The 20,171-nt window shown below is 38.5% G+C and overlaps 1 protein-coding gene across 4 annotated transcripts; it reads left to right on the top strand.

The window, feature by feature from the left end:
- The first annotated feature begins 1,357 nt into the window (after positions 1-1,357).
- LOC117783037 (homeobox protein 5) lies at positions 1,358-20,132 on the top strand. Of its 4 annotated transcripts, none has more exons than XM_034620192.1 (8): positions 1,358-1,525; positions 2,186-2,935; positions 11,655-12,013; positions 12,071-12,453; positions 13,329-13,457; positions 15,859-18,309; positions 18,824-19,107; positions 19,138-20,132. In XM_034620192.1, the coding sequence occupies exons 2-8, from the start codon at positions 2,800-2,802 to the stop codon at positions 19,467-19,469; spliced, it is 4,074 nt and encodes a 1,357-aa protein (XP_034476083.1). In that variant the 5' UTR covers positions 1,358-1,525; positions 2,186-2,799; the 3' UTR covers positions 19,470-20,132. The 4 variants fall into 4 exon arrangements, with proteins under 4 accessions (XP_034476083.1, XP_034476085.1, XP_034476082.1 ...); XM_034620194.1 differs by having other exon boundaries at positions 1,359-1,525; positions 18,824-19,109; positions 19,146-20,132; XM_034620191.1 differs by having other exon boundaries at positions 1,360-1,525; positions 18,824-20,132.
- The last annotated feature ends 39 nt before the right edge of the window (positions 20,133-20,171 follow it).

The following is a 20,171-nucleotide window of genomic DNA, read 5'->3' on the forward strand; positions in this document are numbered from 1 at the left end:
TTTTTATACCCTTTTTTTTTGTTGATTTTCAATGTGGTTTGAACATAAAAATATATTTAAAAGCTATAATAAATTGCATGAGCATCAGCGTCTTGGAATTTTTAAAGTGGGAAAAGCGATAAGGTTTTTGAAAAATTACAGCGGAAGTATTAGTTGAAATATTTTAATGATTGCATTGCTCAGCTGAAATATTCAATTGCTATATTTAGTTATAAACAATATATATATTTAAAAATGGCGTGTTTTTGTTTATTTATATATATATGGAAGTAAAAATTAAATTATAAAAATAAATTATTAAATTTCTGTGGTCTATCTTCTATCTAACATACTAATGCATTTCTGTTGAATGTTTTTATAGACAACTTAATTTCAACTCTGTGGTTTTTAAGTGTTCGCTCAAGTGTTTGTGCTTAAGTTATGCATATGCACAGCAGCAATCTCGGCTCTATTAGTCATTTAGGCAATCCAATTGACATTCTGGGCACGTACTCGTACATAAGAGAGTTGCCCCCATACCATAATGATAGATATAGATATAGTACTCTTATAAGTAAATGTCCCCCATTCATATGCATAATCGAATCAAGAAACTTGCGCATGTTGCCGCTAAATGAAACAAGATACTTTTATTGTTGAGTGCGGCGCAAAAACCTTTCAACTCAAATTATTCACAATAGGTTCATAAATATTTGGTTTTATCTAGCAAATGGGTATTGGCATAAATTACGATACACATGTGCAAGCTGTTGTCGAGAAAATAAAAGTACGAGTACAACAACTGGTTTTCTCTCCACGTCAGATATCAATAATATCAATATGCAGCTGTACAGTTTAGTTGTAGTTTCTCATAGTTATTGACAGGTATGACATTCGTTTAGCTTATTGCATTATCTGCGTGTTTAGATAAGCTCAACAAGAGCCGAATAATTTGACTGAAACGATACCAAAGCTTGTCCACCATGAACTCCATTATTTAGTCGAATGTGACTTAAATGCTTTAAAGAGTCAGTCAGACCATTAAAATCGCCAAATATGGCATAATTAGAAGAGAAGCGTTAATTGATATTTGAACTAGCTGAACTCGTAACAGAAAATGACCATAAGCAAAAAGTAGGCATAACAAACAAAACAAACTACGAAAATTTTAAAATCAAATTGGCAAACAGACAAACATTATTTTATTTTATGGTCGCTGACAATGTTGAAAGCTTGTCGAACGTCAAGATCAACAGAGAGACTACAGCAAATATTAAAATAATAACAAATGATGATGATGTTGATGATAATGACTATGATAATGATAATGGAGCTTGTGGAAGATACTTTATGAACGCTTTTTCAATTGCGCAGACAGAGCTCAGTACACTTTCATTTGCAATTAAGAGCGACTGCGGATTCTCAGTAAGTCTGAGTCTCAGTTTCGATTCGACTATCGAGCGTGTCGGCCATAAGATACAACGATCTGCTTACAGATACAGATACATTACGAACTATAGAACTGAAAATCAAGCGAACATTAACGGTAATTAATTGGCTATTTACGAAATGTAACCAATTTATCATACGCTCTCTCTCGCTCTCTCTGTTTTCATGGTTCTTTCTCTCTTTCGCTCGAACATTGCGTGAGCCGAGCCCCAAAAGAAAAACTCGTAAAATCGCCATCTAACTTTAGACGATTTCATCATGTTTCTGTTTTGCGTATTTATTAGATACATTCGCCTTTTTGTTGTTATTTGAGTTTTTTTTGTAGTTGTTGTTGCGTTGGCTTTTTTGCAAATTAGCTAATATGCGCTTAGCCTCATTGGTGAATGTTTATTTTGAGGCTCGTTCGTCATCAACGACGAGTTTTGTATCTTTCAGATACGTAATCGCAAGCTCGTCGCTTTTCACGCTTGCATACAAGTTTCGTTTCAACAATGGATTATTAATTGATCCGCATATCTGCTAAACATGCAATATATATTTATCAATAAATTAACTTGACATATCCACGCTAGTGATGAAATCAAGAGAAGCGAATATGAATGCACTTACAAGCTTAATTGATAGCTATCAAAGTGTAGTTTGTCTTAATTATTTATTAGTTTCACAAAGCAGCTGATTCAAAGACTTTATTTATTATTCACATTTCACTCAAAAAATTCCAATTCACATTCAAATCTCACGCTCTGACCTTTTGCAGATACGACAACGAATAAAGTGGAGGAGTGGACCCGAGACACCAACTCGGGACACCCACAGTAATCGCAGCCAGACTTAAATTATATGGCAGCCTGCAAAAATTTCCATATGATTTTGGAGATAATGTGAAAAACTCGCAGAGACAACAACAACAATAACAACAACAACTAAGGCAAACGCCAACAAAACACGAATTTCAAATGTGAACCAAGCACTAAACCAACAACAAAATCCACTCAACATTTTTTCGGCTCAAAAGTTTCGCGTGCACTAAAAAAATCCAAGGAAAAAAAAAAAGAATTGGGAAAACAAACCAACATTAGGCAAAATTATTACTAAAGTTTTTTTGAAAGTGCAGTGAAAACGAAATATGATTAATTAGCAAATGAGGCAAAAATCATTAATGTATAAATTTTGAAGCAAAACGCTTGCATGTGAACGAAAGATTTTCGCGGCGCGTTTTTAATCGCTCGCGGCGCGACAAAAATCGCGCGCGTTTTCGGTTTTTTCGCGGAAGCGTTCCAAAGTGTAAAAAAACGAAGAAAAGATTTAAGCAGTGAGTTCATTGCATAAATTAAGTGGCTGCCAAGTTTCAACTCTGGTTTCATTGTGAAAATGGAAATGGCCACATCGGAGACGCGCCAGCTGGAGGCGATTTTTATCGCTACACCACCGTGCACACCCCTCATCACGTCTCTGACGCGCACGACAACACCGCGCGACCTACCGACCATGTATCATTTTGATTTTGGTAAGTTACAGTCAACCGTCAATATACAATAACAACCAGCAACTACCAAATAGCAGTAAACAGTAAATCAACGGCTTAATGGCCAACACTTTGGAGCATCCCGATAATTAGCATAAGTATCTAAACACACTCGAACCTCTCATTCGTACCTCAATTGAGTGGCACTCAAGTGCAATGCCTTTCTTGAATTTATGCATAGCCTCTCGATATGAAACAAGACGTTAACAAAAAGCCGGCTATAAAATTGGCTATTAAGTGAGGCGGTTTGATTCGGTTCGATTTGAAGCGACTTCCGCGCAGGCGCAAACACGCAGAGCAGAAGGAAGTGCTGAGGAAAAATATAAAAAATAAACATAAACATATATATAAATATTTTAAATATAAAAAAAATATAAAAATAGTGGGCATGAAATTATTTTTGGAAGCATCATAAAACATGCATGACAAACAAAAGAGCCGAATATTGAGTGGCACTCAAAAAACAATTCAAATGAATAGGAAATGGTATTCAATTTAAATTTTAGTCAAAAGAAAAATTTTAAATTCTAATAAACGAAAATAGAATACAGTTTGTAAATATGTAAATGACAAAAAAAGACTTTCCTATTCGCTATTACAAGCTATTAAAAATACATAAAGTAAGTGTTCAATTAAATTAAAGCCACACTTTCTAGAGCTAAGTTTAATAATCAATTGTTAAACACTTAATAACATTTGTTGCGACGCAAAACTTTCTACAAGTTTGCACATCCAATGACATCAGAAAGCATTACAAATATTTTATTTATTTAGATAAAAAGAAGGCAATGCAAAAACAATACCAAACGTGGGAGGCATTTAAAGAAACGAATATGAAAACAAAGTACAAACAAATGTGTATGAAGAAGCCAGTCAAACGACAGCGAATACAAAGAACGATGACATACACATTTCTAACCATGTCAATTTCCATTTAAAGCCGCCAAAATTGACATAAATTCATTTTAATTAAATTAAATTAAACATAAAAGCTTCAACGAAATTTCGAACAAAATGTTATTCTAGATTTATTTAATTTGTGTGTTTGTTTCTTTTGACAGCGGAAGGCAGTAATTAATTAGATTCGTATTCTCTATAAAATGTCGTAGTACTTGCTACTTGTCTATAGTCTGACAGAAATCGGGCGATGAATACTTTTAAATCCAGTCACGTTTCGAAATTGCGTGCCAGTTTTAACTAATGCTCAATATCATATCGTATAGCGACAATATAAGCCTAGGCTCAGTGTCACATATCTGGTTTATATGGGTCTTGTAATGGCCTTTCCTCATATTTGGCTTAAATGGGCGCAACTTTTGGAACAGTCCAAACATGGCTAAATGCTGGAAGTATTTGCAAGATATTGCCCTGCACTCTGATTTGGCTTATTAGAGATTTCCTTGACATTGAACTACATTTAACTGAGCTATTATGCCCACACTTTACTATAACACAATATAAACAACAACACTCGTAATAGAGACAAATTCCAGTTTTATTGGCACATAGAATGAATTCCAAAGTCAAAATACCAGTTTCCATAGATATTTGCAACGTAATTCATTTGACAGCAGACACAGCAACAACAACAACAACAACAAAAACGATATCCACAACATCAGCAAAATTTATTGCTGTTTCACAAATTGTATTTGTTGTTATTTCTCATATTGTACACATATTGTTATTTGCGCCTTTGTGAAACCAGTTATCGGATTAGCACTCTTTGACAGACCCATCTGATAGGAGTATGTTTCTCAGTCTAAGACAATTAAAATTTAATAAATTGAAAACATTTCATTATAAATTTTTGAATAGTATCTAGTAAACTTTAAGCACATCAGCAAAACGTAACTGTAAAGCTTGAACAGAAAGCTTGTGTTGAGCTTTTCCTTAAGCATGTTGCAGTGTTGCCGTGCTGCCCAAAGCTACTACGCTTTGCAGAGTAGTGAGTTTAATTAGTATTTTTTTCATTAAATATAAAAACTTTAAAGTTACATTTGATAAATGTTATTTATTTTATATAACCCGAATAAATAAAATAAAGCCCACCTTTTCAATGCCAAGCTAAGATCTCAGCTAACCAACTTAAATATATTTTGAGGTCAAATAAGCCAAAATTGATGTCAAATTCATAATTCATATAAAAAAAAATCAAACCTTACACTCACTTTTAGCTACATATACGATTCCAAATCGCTTGTGCCCTCGTAACCTTTGAACTGCATATTTCCAAAGCAAATCAATAATTACCTACCTCAATTATCGGCACACCATTTTCTATCAGACCTAAGCAATCTAATCCAATCCCATGCAAAGTACAAACGAACAACCTTTGCTACAAAGTATTTCACACTTTCTAAAAAGCAATCAGCAATAGCAACAATGATAAACACAGAGCAACTAGTAACCAAAATAAATCAACATCAATTTGTATTAACAACAAACAAAGATAGCAGCAACAACAACAACAACAACAACAAACCATATTAGTGAACTGAAAACAGAACAGAAAATTGTGCAATCTGCAAAATGCGTTCGGAAAAGCGAAAAGGCAACAAACTAAGGAAAAACGCACACACAACAACAACTATAAAAAAAACTTTGTTAAAAGGGGAGCGCCAATGAACTGAAATGGTTTCATTACAACAACGATGAACTGAGAGAGGCAAAAAGTGCGAAGAGAAGTCAAACGACTGATGACTGGAGGAAATAGAACTTAATTAGTAGATAAAAGAGAGGAGTGTTTCCGTTACATATCGAATATAATTTTTGTATATATTTATTTTTAAAACGTCAACTGAAAGTAGTCAATAAATATTGATTTAAGAAGTTAAAATAAAAGTAGATATTTAATTTAAATTTACAATTAAATTATTGTACTTTAAAATGCGAAATAATATAATATATACATCTTTTGTTATAAGAATTGGGAAAAAGCCAGAAACACCCAATCAGATCATTAAAATAAAACTATAACTAAGAAATATACTTATCAAAACTAATCACGATAGATTTATGATTCAACGGGGGAGGATTTTTCACATGTGTAATATCTTTCTCGTTCTCAAACCTCGCTATAATTCTTTGCTATCCATTTCTAATAATTTCTTTTTACATCGTTTCTCCCAGTGTATTTGGTAAAGCTGTAAAACCTCTATTGTCAATTCTATGCATTTTTTTACACCCTTTCTCTCAGTGTACTTTGTAGCTATGAAACATTGAAAGCGTTTGCTCATCAAAATTGAGTTCATGTTGTCCGCCTTGCTCCCAAAATGCCACCCAACCAACCATATGCACTATTTATAAGCACGCGCCCTTTCTTCTCGCCCTCTTTGAGAGAAAGATTTCCACATTTATTTTCGTCTTTCTCAAGGCGTGACAATTAGAAGAGATTATGAAGTTTTATGGCCAGTCGCAAGTCGCAAGTTGCAAGTTTAAATCGCGTGGGCGACCACAAACGATGTTCACACCCCTCAGACATCTACATTCTATATAGGAATATGGCGTTGTTGGTTCAATAATTCGTTGTAGTTCATAGAATGGCGTGCCTCAAGTTCATTACTCGGCAACATTTGCCACTGGCACGTGCAATAATCGAAAGAAATGTTTATCAAGGCGACTTGCATAAGAGTTGCGTCTTCTCTGACGTCATCGAGCCAACTGACAACTGTGATTTATTACGAGTAACATCCAGTTGACTTTATCACAGAGCAAATGAGATCGTTCGTATCTCACAACCAGACAGATACAGATACTCAGATACAGATACAGACACAGAAAGAGGCACTCAAAAGTGCATTCGCATTTCAATTAAAAACAGAAACGACCAAAAGCAGAAATAACAAAAATCGAAAAGGAAACTAAGGAAAAAAGAATAAACTGATATTTAAGACAATACCGAAGCTGGAATACCCTATTTCAGTGCATATGGCTTTAAGGCATTCACATGACTTCTCCAAACTGAGTGTCCCATTGTTAAAGGCGAAGGCAAATCAAATGTGTCTCCAACTCCATTGCCAGCTGTTTATTTATGTGTGCCGCCTGCAACACAAAATGTTGCTGATGCTGCATGGCCTGACGGCAATTGCAACTGCAACTGCAACTGCAACTCGAACTGTAGCTACCTTTTTTGGCACATTTTATGCAACTGTTAGCTTTTGGCCATAAGAGGACTTAATTACATACATACATACATATGTATGTGGCCTACACCCATAAGTATTTTTATGAATTAGCCGCACAGGAAGTTGGCGCCTTTGAAGTTCGTTGATTGACTGATGGCTTAAGGAAGTCAGAAAAATGCAAGATATCAAGATTTGCAAATGCTACACTTTAAAAGACTAATCGAACTTATAAAAATAGGAGTATATCCATTTAGATTTTAGCTAAGTGAAATATATCTAAAGCAGCCAAAGTTCAGCAACATTTGAGCGGCGCCTTTAAATAAATCAGCCGTAAAGACAACCAAAAAGAGAAAGGGAGAGCGGAGAACGGAGAAGGGAGCAGCGGTAATGGTCTTACAAAGAATAGCCGTCTTTGTTAGTTATCCAATTGTTGTTGTTGTTATTGTTGTTGTTGCAGCACCCACACACAACCATGCACAAGCAGCTGGAGTGCAGCTATTTTTAATTAAATGCAAAATAAGCGCCAGCAACATGCTGCCAACAACATGGCGGGAGCTTAATGTTGCTATTGCAAATGTTGCCAAGATACATGCTCATGTTGCCGCTCTATAGCTGATGTTGCTGGCATTCAGTTGGACACAAAACGCCGGCGCGTAAAGTTTGCCGTTGGAAACGAACGCGTCAAAAATGTTGTTGCATTCAAAAGTATCGAAATAAAAATAACGAAAAATAAGTATATTTAGGGAATTGCGTGCAGTATGAGTAAGAAAATGTGGCACAAAATATTCAAATCAAAGTCACAAAAGCAACAACAATTGAATAAAATCAATAAGCGTCACAGTCGCGACATCTACGAGGAGTATCAGCAATTAAACGAGCTGCTCAATGGTGAAAAATCGCAAGCATTGCGTTTTTGCAGTGAAAATGAAAACGAAAATGGAAACGGGAATAGCGGCAACATCAATGTGTTCGAGCAGCAGCCGCAGCAAAGTTCTTTCAACTCGACGGCGGTCAGTGAGGCGCAACAGTTGCAGCAGCAGCAACAATCGCAACAGCTGTCAACATTTTCGCGCGTACGCAACACATTCTCTCTGCGACGCAGCAGCAACAACAACAACAGCAACAACAGCAAAAAGCAAACACCCAATGCCAAGTCAAGTGAGTCGGTTACGCCCACAACAACGCCTACGCCTACGCCTACGCCCACGCCCACGCCTACAATTGTGGGCGCTGTTCAGCTGCAGCGTGTTTTGATTATTGTCAATCAGATCGATATGGCAGCAACAACTGTTGCTGCTGCAACAATAACAACAACAACAACAACTAATACCGCTACTAACTCCGCTAACCATTTGCATGCAAAGCCAGAAGCAACATTTAAATCAAGTAAATTTATTTAATAATACATGCATTTGCTAAATGTTTTAATGCTTTAAGCAAACCGTTTTAAAATCCATTTATTTTGCGGGTCACCTAGAAAGAGGGTCATTTCCAGTGGAGCAGTAGAACATTATACCGTCTTAATTAGTATTTAAATTAATTAGTCAGTTGTTAATATACTACTTAATGGCATATAGATACTTTTCTTAAATATTTTTTTAAAAGTCGTTAATCTAATTCAAAGAATTACCAAAGAAATACTAATAAAGGATACGGCTTCGGTTCCGGTACGTTCCGAAACCACTATTTCGGTAAAAGATTCTATTTTAATAAGTTAAATAGTAAGTAATGCGTAATAAATTTTTTTGAACGAATTTAATAAAATTAGAATGCAGAACGAATTAAAAGGCCAAACCATAATCAATATGACATTCCGCTTAAAAATCGGTAAAGTTTTGCCAAAGTTATGACAGTTCGAAGTTGCTCAAGCCTCTGACATAGCAACTTAAGAAGTCAAATTATTTCTTAATTTTGACATGATTTTTTACAAGAAAATGAAAGGCCTCAGAATCAAGTTTAAAGTGTCGTTTTATACTAATTACGATATAAGGAGTTGATTAAAAGTGAAAACTTGAAATTTAATATTTTGAATTTTCAAAATTTCAAAGGGTCCCCCGTTACCATCCAAATCGATTCTTGGTCAAAAATAATAAATTTTCTAAACGATCAAAATTTGAATACAGAATGAATTTAGAGGCCAAAACATGATCAAAATGACATTCCGCTTGAAAATCGGTTGGGTTTTAACAAAGTTATGACAGTTCGAAGTTGGTCAAGCCTCTGACGTAAAAGTCAACTTTACAAGTCAATACATATTAATATCGAGATATTAATAATACCTCAATATATATTAACATCGAGATATTAATAGTATCTTAATATATATTAATATCGAGATATTAATATATTACTCAGCTCTCTATAGATCTATTTTGAAATGTTTTATTTAGCTTTTCAGTCTAATTTTATAATCTCATTTGAGATTACTTGGCAAGGTTTTTATTCATAAATATAATTTGTTTTAGACCTTTTGTTGACATTTCTTTGTGCTTATCAGCAACAATACTACAAATGATGTCACTTCGCCATGCATTAATTAAGAAACATAGAAAATTAAGAAATGGGAAATATTTAATGTGTCAACTCCCTTGATTGTGTGTTAGTTTAAAGATGTCAGCTACTCGACTTTCCAGTTATTATTCCCGTCGTTAGGCTGTCAGAAGTTAAAAGTTCAGAATGTGAACAGAAGAAACTAACCGCCTAAATCCAACCTCGACATTTAATGCGATGAAAGTGCTTCACAACTTGCACAAGTTGGGAAACACCTTAATGCCCTGCTAAAGTCTTAAATGGCTTAAAAGGTTGCTCAACACCAACAAAAGAAAATGTAATAAGAATGCAGACTATGAAATGTGCAGAGATATTCTTTTAGCTTATTCTAATTTACGTATGTAAAATGAAAGACTCTTCAAATATTAATACGATCATTACTAATTCCATTAAGTTTTATTTAAACTTTCAAGTAAACAGCAAAGTACTTGAACCGTCAGCACTTGGACTGATCAGTTTTATCTTTTCCTGGTTGCCACAAATCAAAATCAGCTTAGACCCAATTCAAAAATGGACTTCCAGCTGTTTTTAGCAATTGTTACTGGACAACCAGGGCATTTTATATTTATAAAACTCAAGTGGAAATAGTTGAAAGATGTGCATTCACAATCTGTGCTCTGACAGCATTTTGCAATGCCAGTTCGCTAAGCATCATTAACATATGTGAATCGTGGAATTGTTGCAACTTGCAACTTGCAACTGAAGCCGAAGCCGAAGCTGTCATGTGCAACGCATGCCACATACCTTAAACTACAGACCAGCTTTATATCCATTGAGGCAGTCACTCACCCACTTCTCATCGGATTACATACTGAAAGACTGCGTACAAAACCCGCATTGATTTGAATTGAAATGAGAAGAGAAGAGAAGCTTCAACCTCGAGAAGAATAGCTTAAGAAGTTGCAGAATTGTTTGCCTCATGTCTTATGCGTGCTGTTGATTTATATAATCATTTCTTATAATTTCATATGACTGCAGATAAGAGGCAGAAGCAAAGTTATTAGCCGAGAGATCTTCAATTGTAAAAACTCTAATTTAAATTTCATTATATTCAAGTGGGAATAATAATACAATTATAAGTAAGACTTTAATTTTACTGCTCAAAAAGATACTCGATTTTCTGGGTCAACTGAAGTCAATCGCGCACCTGTACACGTAGTTTGTATCTCTCAGATACAGATACAATAAACGCCGCCCACAAAACAAAGCAAATGAACTGTTTTACTCGCAATCACATCAAAATGTTGGCTCAGACAAGCTGCCAAATTGGGATATTACCACATTTCATCAATCAATTGTTGGCAGCAATGTATTTTGGAGCATTTCAAAGATAAATAACAATTTATAGGCTGATCACACACGCAGAGGCAGCCAAAAGTCGACACTATCAAAATAATAACTATAAATTATTTGTGGATTTCAGTTTTGCCTATTGTCTGAGAATTTATAGGTCTATTTATGTGAATGTATTGAGTTTGTTTTTCTTGCTGTTTTGCTGTTGACGTGACAAATGACACCGAATAAGCAATTTGTCTACACAAACAAACCGCAATATCATGAGAAGCTTTTCCAACAAACTCCATGTTATTGCTGGCAGACTGTGTGGCTGGAAAGTCTTAGGGTTTCTGGCCCAAGTCTAAGCCAACATGGCACAATTGGCCAGACGCCACAGTCTGTTGCCGCATTTTGGCCTTTTACTTGGCACTTCCTTTCGGCAACTTGATACTTTCTATTGGCACTTTTCCATACTTGAACTTTCGAAAGGTTTAAATAATGTGAATTTTGAGGATTGTTGATCAATGTATTTACACAGCTAACAGTAAACTGATGTCGAAACTTTGGAAAATCATAGAAGGCTTTTTGATTGAGTATAAGTTAATATTTAGTTTTAGGTTTCTAGCTATACTGAATATATACCAAACATTGCAAAAGTTTCCCAGCCAACTGAAGCCCCACCATCCAATAATATATACCGAAACCCATTTTCTATTTTTTCTAACAATTCTTCTGGGAAACAACAATAGCTACAATGGAGTCCGATGCAGGTGATGATGAGTCCTTGCCACCACCGCCACCACCGCTCACCTCGGGCATGAGCATACCCGTGCCGGAGCATGGAGGAGGAAGCACTGACCTAACACCTTGTCCCAACTGCAGTCGCACCTTTAATCCAAATGCTCTACGCAAGCATGCGGTTGTCTGCGAGAAGATGATGGCCAAGAAGCGCAAGATCTTCGACTCGTCACGTCAACGGCGAGAGGGCACCTCACTCTCCACCTATGTGCTGCCCAAGAATTTTGGACTGCCCAATGCAGAGAAGGCAGCCGGAGTGCATACACCACCGGCTGTTACCCGAGAGTCATCCACAGTGGTGACCGGTGAGGTAAGTAAACTATTCGTATACTTTTGAAAACCACTTCTAAAAAGTATTAATTTGCAGATCGCTGCTGGTTCTCCTTTGCCGACCCGTCGCAAGCCTGATCCGGAGAAGGCTCGCGCCACAGGTCGTGGCTCCTTGCGCAAGGGAGCAGCTGCTGCTGCTGCTGAGTGTCCATCCGCAGCTGCACCACAAGCCGCACCACCACCACCAGCAGCAGCTGCCCCACCATCTCGTTCCAAAACAAGGCGCTCCATTAAGGAGCCTGCTACTGAACGCTGTCCACATTGTGAGCGTAGCTTCAATCCCAAGGCCTTCGATCGTCATGTCGAGTGGTGCAAGGAGAAGGCCATTCAGGCCAACATGAAGTCGGGCAACACAAACGAGACCAACAAGGCCAAGGAGCGCATGGAGGCACGCAAACAGTACAGGCCGCCCAATCTCAAGTAAGAATTATTAATGCTTTAATATTTATTTGATTTTATTTTTACTTTAACTTTACCTATTAAGCAGTCAGCAATATATCAAATTAATTTATTAATTAAATTAGGAATTATGATTTTTAATTAATAATAAAAATAGGTGATTAATATGTTTAATTTAAAACCAACAGAATATTGTAATAATAATAATGAGTCTGGCGGTTTTCAAAAAATTTTACAATTAATTTTTATTTATTTATTTATTTATTTATGCACGACTAAAAGCAGTCGGCAAACCAAAAATTACCAAGTATAAAAATTAAGTTAAACATTAAAAATACAAATACAATTAAAAATAAATTATGAACTGTAACGAAAAAATAAAATTGTAGTTAGTTAGAAAAAAATTATTAGTTAGATAGTCCAACATTTGTTACATAGAAAAATAGGGAAAAAAATTCAATAAATATTAGTGTTAGTTTCTGGGTACTAAAAATTTTAAAATAATATAAAAACTCTCTTTTTGATAATTAACATTCTTTTATTAACCTTTTTATTAACCTAATAGATAAATTGAATATGTATCTAAATTTTTAAAAGTACCCCAATGATCAAAGTATTTGCAATCTTAAAAGCCGACCTTGAAATTATTTTATACTCAAGTCCCGGATATATATTTATTCTGTAAACTGAAAAATGATTAAAAACTGATTTTGAAAAAACTGAAAATCTCTACAACAATTCTAATTGATTTTAGTTGAAAACCTAGCAATCTATTGAAATATTCGAGTAATTTTGATTAATAGTTTTTTAAAACACAACAAGTTGTCAGTTACACGAACTTTTCTTCTACATGTTATACTGTTTAATTGTTACAATTTACTTTCTTTTCATTTAAGGACTAAGCGCTCATTAAACCGCGATAAATACTCCGGCTCCCACGAGGAACAGTACGAGGCTGAAATGGTGGCCCAGAAGCAAGCTCAAATGTCGCTCTCAGCGATGACATCGTCCGTGCACAGTGAAAAGTAAGTCGGAGCAACGAAATCTCTTGATCTGTAGACTAGACTAACATTATCTATTAATACAATTGGCCCATCTGGCGTTGTTATGGTTGTCGTTGCTAACTCCCACCACAATGAATTCCAATGTACACGTAATTGTTACCAAGTAGACAGACACCACACAATGTATACAATGTAGCGAATGATCTCTCTCCGAATGTTGCCCACTGATTCTACCACCCTAACCACCCACACCCAACCCAGCTTGCAACGAATTGTGTCGCCACAAATGAAAGTGCCACGCCCTGGAACACCACTGTCATCACTGCCACCACAGTCACCACAGTCGAAGACAGCAATGATAACCCAGAATACGGTCAATCTGTGTATGGCCTCCGAGGAGGCAAGCTCTTATATCCAGGAGCGCGTTGCCTGCATTAATCCCAGGCGAAAGCAGCGTGAAACTTGCCAGGAGATCGATGTCGCCGTGGAGCGTTTACGGCGGACTGCCACCTCGGAATCCTTACAGCTGGCCAAATTGAATTGCGCGGAGGCAGCGCCCCTGCTACCGGTCAAATCTCGTAGAGCCTTGCCGCGCCCGAAGTTAGAAACTGCCGAAAACTTGATAGTTACTGCTCCCAAAGCCGCAATAACATTCGAGGAACTCAATGGGTTGATCAAGCGTAAAGGTATGCAGGGATTATATAAGGTTCAGAGTCGAGATTGTTCTGTTCCTTATTAGAGAAATAGTCATGCTCTACTTGAAGCTCCATAGGTTACCGCATCTTCATGGCGTGCTCCAACTTCATTAGGTTCTATTTCAAACGATTCCATAATCAGTTTCTAAAGCTGCGAAACGCTTTAATGATTCTTAATTAATGTGCAGAGCATTAAAAGCATTTATAAAATCAGCGAAGCATTAAACTTCATTAGTTGCAGTCCATAGATAGAACATTTCTGAGAGACTGATTTAAGGGAAATCAAGTTAAGAGCATTTTTAGATTTGTTTAACCAGAAAAAGCTAAAGCATATCGATCAAAATATATATGCAAATATTTACATTTAATTTAAAGCCAAACATATAAAGAATCTACACTGTCTGTGGCAGATTTTGTACTTTTTCGGTCTATAAGATCATATTTCCCTTTTCCTGCCTAATTTTTTTTGAATAACTTTGGAGTTTACTATTCGATCTTGCTGAAATTTTCAGCACACATCGCAGCCTAAGTAAGCTTTGTGTATGTCAAATCTGTTGCTGTAATAAATATAGAGAGCATAGTATAAGATTTGCCTACGAGATTCTCTAGATCAACATATTAGTTTTCTGTTTCTCGTATCGTTCTATTTTGCTAATCCAATCAAAAACAACCTTCAATCTGCACGCTGCAACTTCCTCAGCTGGAGCGAAGATATGTAACATTAAAATGGACTTGGATGAGCACGATTTGAAGGTGTCTCCGAAGATGCGATCAACCACGTCGTTGGTGCGTCAGGCACATCGTCGCATTAGGACACGGGCGAGTCCTGCCATTGATTTGTGTGCGCTGGAGCCACCAAAAGCCTTTGATCTAACATCCAAGGACATTCTCCTAGCTGGTGATATCGGCAAATGCGGTGCATTACCGGCGCCGTTGAAATTCCGCAAGAAAAGCAAGAAAAGTTCGTACTCTGGCTCTGAGGACGAATCAAATTCACCGTGTGGTGAGATACAAATCAAGCTGGAGACGAGCACAATTCGCACCATCTGCCGTCCAAAGAAACATGGCAATCTGCCGATCATAATGAACAGCTCGGAACCGATGAGAGCTCTACCAATGCCAGAAATGAAACAAAATCGGGAGGAATCGGAAGCAACTCGACTTCCACGCCTTGAACGAGCCGATGTGCCAAAGGATCATTACAAAGAGGATAACTTCGATAACTTGGATGGTGATATGGAAGCGGATGACTTGGATTTCGATGAGGCAGACATGGAAGTCGGTCATCTGCTTAGCAAAGCCAAATTGCTTGAAGAGCCCTATGATGAGGATGAAACTGATGATTATGTGCTGCAGGAACTCGATAGCGATCAAGAGGAAGAGGAGTTGAAGCCAGAAGCGGCACTTAAGCTGCCATCGTTGCGGAAGCAGCCAACGAATGTCAGCCGACGTCTGGTGCTCCTGGAACAGGACGACGAGGGCACCATGTATATCAAGGCACCACCGTCACCCAGCAAAAGGACGACACGTACACCAACTCCCAGCACGGAATACACGCTTAATAGGTTTGTAATTTAACACACACACACACACACATGTACACAGAGTTATCCCTTTGGCAGACGACAGCCAGGCGACGCACAGGCGGATGAGTTAGTCTAAGCTTCCATAACAGATCTCAATGTATTTTTTGCTCTATTTTTGTTTGTTTGTTTCGCCCTTAACAGCGGCATCAGTCCACTAGCTAGCGACAAATACGATCCCTTTCTGTCCGCCAAGCGTCAGCTGGAGGAGCTCTGCTCACCCAACACGCCGCCAGACAACGAACCGTCCACAGTCACACCCACATCCACCATGTCGACTTCCTTGACGAGCACACTCGGCAAACCACAGACCACGACCACGACCACGACCCCGACAACAACAACTGCGTCCAAGTTGACACCCATGTCGAACTTTCGACGCACTTCATCATTGCGTGGACCACGTCGCACGCCGCTACTGCCCAGTCGTCCGCTCTTTGCTACCAACTATCGTCCGACCATACAGCGTGGACTCTCCGACGAGGGTCCCATCTCCACCAACTTCCTCAAGCCGGAGGAGTTCGATGAGATGCCCGTCCGTGCGGCGTGTGTCAATGATTTCCATAGTCCGCGAGTTGTACGCCGGGATACGAGCGCCTCCAATCGTAAGCAGCAACTTAAATTGCCGCTAGGTGGCGCCACTGAGGCAACAGATGGCACAGCCAAGCAAGCGGCAAGAAACGTGGCCAAAACCGACTCATTGGCCGTGTTCCTTAAGTACGAGCACGAACTGGAGCAGTTGAATGCCAAGGCAGCGGAAGTGGCAGCCAATAGCAAGGAACTGAACAGCAAGGAGCTCAAGGACAAAAGCAACAATCTGAGCAAACAAAACTCAGCCAAGAATCTAACAATCAATCCCAACAGTGGCCAGTTGCCGCCACTGACCACGCCCATATGTCCAACACCAACAGCAGCAACAACAGCAACAGCAACAACAACAGCAACAGCAACAACATCAGCCAAGGAGCACAATGGAAATCAGACGCACAATTTCTCAACGCCTTTGCGCCTGGAACCCATCAGCAAACCAATGACTCCACAGCTGAGCTGCGTCCAAACTCCAAGCGGTAACAACAACATTAGTGGAGCACCCATTAAGCTGGAGAGCATCTTTGGGGTTAATCGATTGGGGGGCGATTATATTGATCCCAAATTGATAAATCCCTGTGATAATCTGCATGTGCAGCCATCATCAACGGGCTCATCCTCCAATGCCAGCTCCACGCCACAGCAAATCCCGCAGAGTCGCAGCAGCTCCCAGTCCACCATTACCATGGCCCAGGAGCAGCGTCGTCATTCCGGCGATTCGCGTAATCTGCTGAAAAGGAAAATGCGCCTGGGACGCAATCAATTTCTGTACGATGCCTCGCCCGAGGAGGAGGCATACATCTCCTCGGGCAGCTGTGCGGATGATGAGGGGAATCGCTCGTCTCTGGAGTCCGATGAGCAGTGCTGGCAACAGCAGCAGAAGCAGCTGCTCTCCAATACACATGCACATCCATTGGGCATGGCAAATGTATTGCCACAGCTGCCGACATTTGATGATTTTGATTTCGAGGAATTTCTCTCATCATTCGAGAATGAGAATGATGAGGAGCAATTTCCGCTGTTTCGCGATTGTCGCGAGTTTCTGCTGAATCGCACAACGAGCCGAAATCGCTCGTTACAGAAAGCGACTTTGACTTTGACTTCGACACCACAACCACAACCACAGTCCCAGACACAACCACAGACGCCAACAGCCACACAAAGAGCTGTTGCTGCCACAAGTGGCAAGAGTTCGCAGCTTATTATGTCAGCCAGTAGTCAGTACTATACGCCCACAACTAAAGAGAGTCACGCCCACAGATCCGATTCGAATGTCTCAAGTAGTGGTGGCTCCTTCAAATCGCCACCGAACAGCAGTGGCTCCTACAAATCACCACCGACCAGCGCTGGCTCCTACAAGACGCCCATGACCAGCAGCGAGGAGAAGATGCAGCGCCAATCATCGAATATGGCAGCTCGCCAAAGATCTGGCGATGATACACAGAAGCGTGAGATCTTCATCAGCATTGACACGGAACCAAATGCCCAGGGACGTTCGCCCATTTCACCGGATTCACTGCGTCACATGGTGGGCAATGCACAGACACATGTCGATGTGCTACAGATTGACAATGGCAATGAGCCGGAGCATGCCAGGTTCAGCAAGATCAGCGACAGCGAGGATCATCTCGATGCTGAGCTCGTCGATGAGCCTAGCCGTGCTCATTACAAGAGGCGGCTAAACTCAACGGCGAGCACAGCAGCGACATTGCCATTGCCATTGCCCAATGTGGAGGCCAACAATGCCAAGAATGTGATTGAGAAAATGCGCAGCGAATTCAAGCAGTTGGGCGAGGAGGTTGGCGCCTCCATGCGACGCGACATGCTGCAGCGCAAGGAGCAGTTGAAGCAGCATCAACAGGAACTGAATGTCAACTCACCACTGACGCCATCGCCCTCGGGTGATTCCGACGAGCTAAGCAGCCTCGACGGTTACCCCATGTCATCCTCACAGTCGTCGCGACGCGGCGCAAGTTCCAAGCTCAGCTCGGATTCGGCCTATGGCAGGTGAGTTGAATTTCAACTAGAAAATAAGTACTTTTAGTTGGGAATATATTTAAATATACTTTGGTTCGTTATGATATTGAGTAGGGTTGCAAATAGCTAGATGAATTCAACCTGGATGTTTTTTAAACAGCAGTTGTAACTGTTTCAGCCGTTATGTTTAATTTGGTAATTGGCGCCAGAGAGGCGCACAAGCGCTCAAGCGATATTTCTACTAAAACATAAAGATTTCATATCCAAAAGAAGTAAATTTTATATTTATTATCAAGAAATTATTTTTTTTTACAATATTTTTAAATCTTAACAAGTTCTGTTGCCAGAATTTAAATAAATAAATTTAAAAAAAAAAGTTAGAAATAAAAAATGCTTGAAGGCTAGCTTAAAACATAAAAAAAGTTTTGGTTTTATGCAATTTTTTGTATTTAAAGAGTTTTGAAACGATTTTCAACTAAATTGATAATTATCTTATTAATATTTAATCTAATCATTTGTTTCTCTTCATTTTTAAATCTTGCAGTAGCAATTCGCCATATAGCCTGTCACGTCAGCGTTCAGGAGAACAGCAACATTCAAGCAGCGCTCAGCGCTCTCAGAATCAAATGCGTCCACACACCGCGAGTGGAGCCATGTCCGACAAGCTGAGCAACAACATGATGGATGCCTCGACGCAGGCGCAGGTTAATTACGGCACACTGAAAGCTCGACAGCGAATGTTTGCTGGCAGCTTCGGAGGTGGTGGTGGCGGCGGAGGCGGCGATGGTCCTAGCGAATGTTGTCCTGAATACTCCAGTAGCTGCTCGGAGCACTCGATGCCAGTGTCCGCCGCACAGCAGCAACAACAGCAACAGCAACAACAACACAATTCAAATTTTAATTACCAACAGCAGAAATCTCAAATGCAGGCAGCCTACAATAACAATAATAATAACAACAACAGCTACGAACATAATGTCAAAAATATAAACAACCACCACAACAATAACAACAACACTATGACACCAACAACATCACAGCACTCACTTGTGAGCAACACTTCGAATGGATCATCTAACATGAGTGCGAGTATGAAAATGTCCAAATTCTGTCACGAATGCGGCGGTAAATTCATCATAGAGCACGCCAAGTTCTGCATGGAATGCGGCGTAAGACGCGTCGTTCTCTAAGAATATGTACTAATAATTCGTAGTAGTCCTACACAGACACAAACACACTCACACACACACACACAGTGGAACTAACCTGTTGGCCTGGCAGGAATCGGTAGCGGAAAGAGTAGAAGGTCTTATACCAAATGTAGTTATTACATATAATTTGTGAAAGCATTAATATATATGCAGATATATACATGCATATATACTATATACGCATATATATTGACTGCTTAAATATATTTTAATAATAAACAACAACAAAAAAATGTTTGAAATCAAACAACAAAAAAATACAATAATTAATTATTAATTATATATAACAAGAAATTTGGCATTTTTTTTTCCAATATTTCAATCTGTAATTACGAATATCGTTTTCTCGTCCTTTATTAAAGAAACAAACACTTTTAACCAAGTTGTTGATTAACAAAGACTGAACAAATTTAAATGAAAAGCGTTGAAAGCACACAAAAAATTAAGTTTTTAATCGAAATTATTAAAAAAAAAACGTTTTCGAAATCTAACGCAATCACAACTTCAATTTGTATTTGTATTTTTTAAACTGTTTACTAATTTTATAGACACTGCTTAGATATAATAATACTTAATATGAGCACAATATTTAGCTCGACTTTATAAAGTTGGAAATAAATGGATTTGCTTCACACATTAACATATTTTAGATTGTTTTATATTTGTTTCCATTTTCATATA

Source organism: Drosophila innubila (genome assembly GCF_004354385.1).
Source record: "Drosophila innubila isolate TH190305 chromosome 2R unlocalized genomic scaffold, UK_Dinn_1.0 1_C_2R, whole genome shotgun sequence".
Lineage (NCBI taxonomy): Eukaryota > Metazoa > Arthropoda > Insecta > Diptera > Drosophilidae > Drosophila > Drosophila innubila.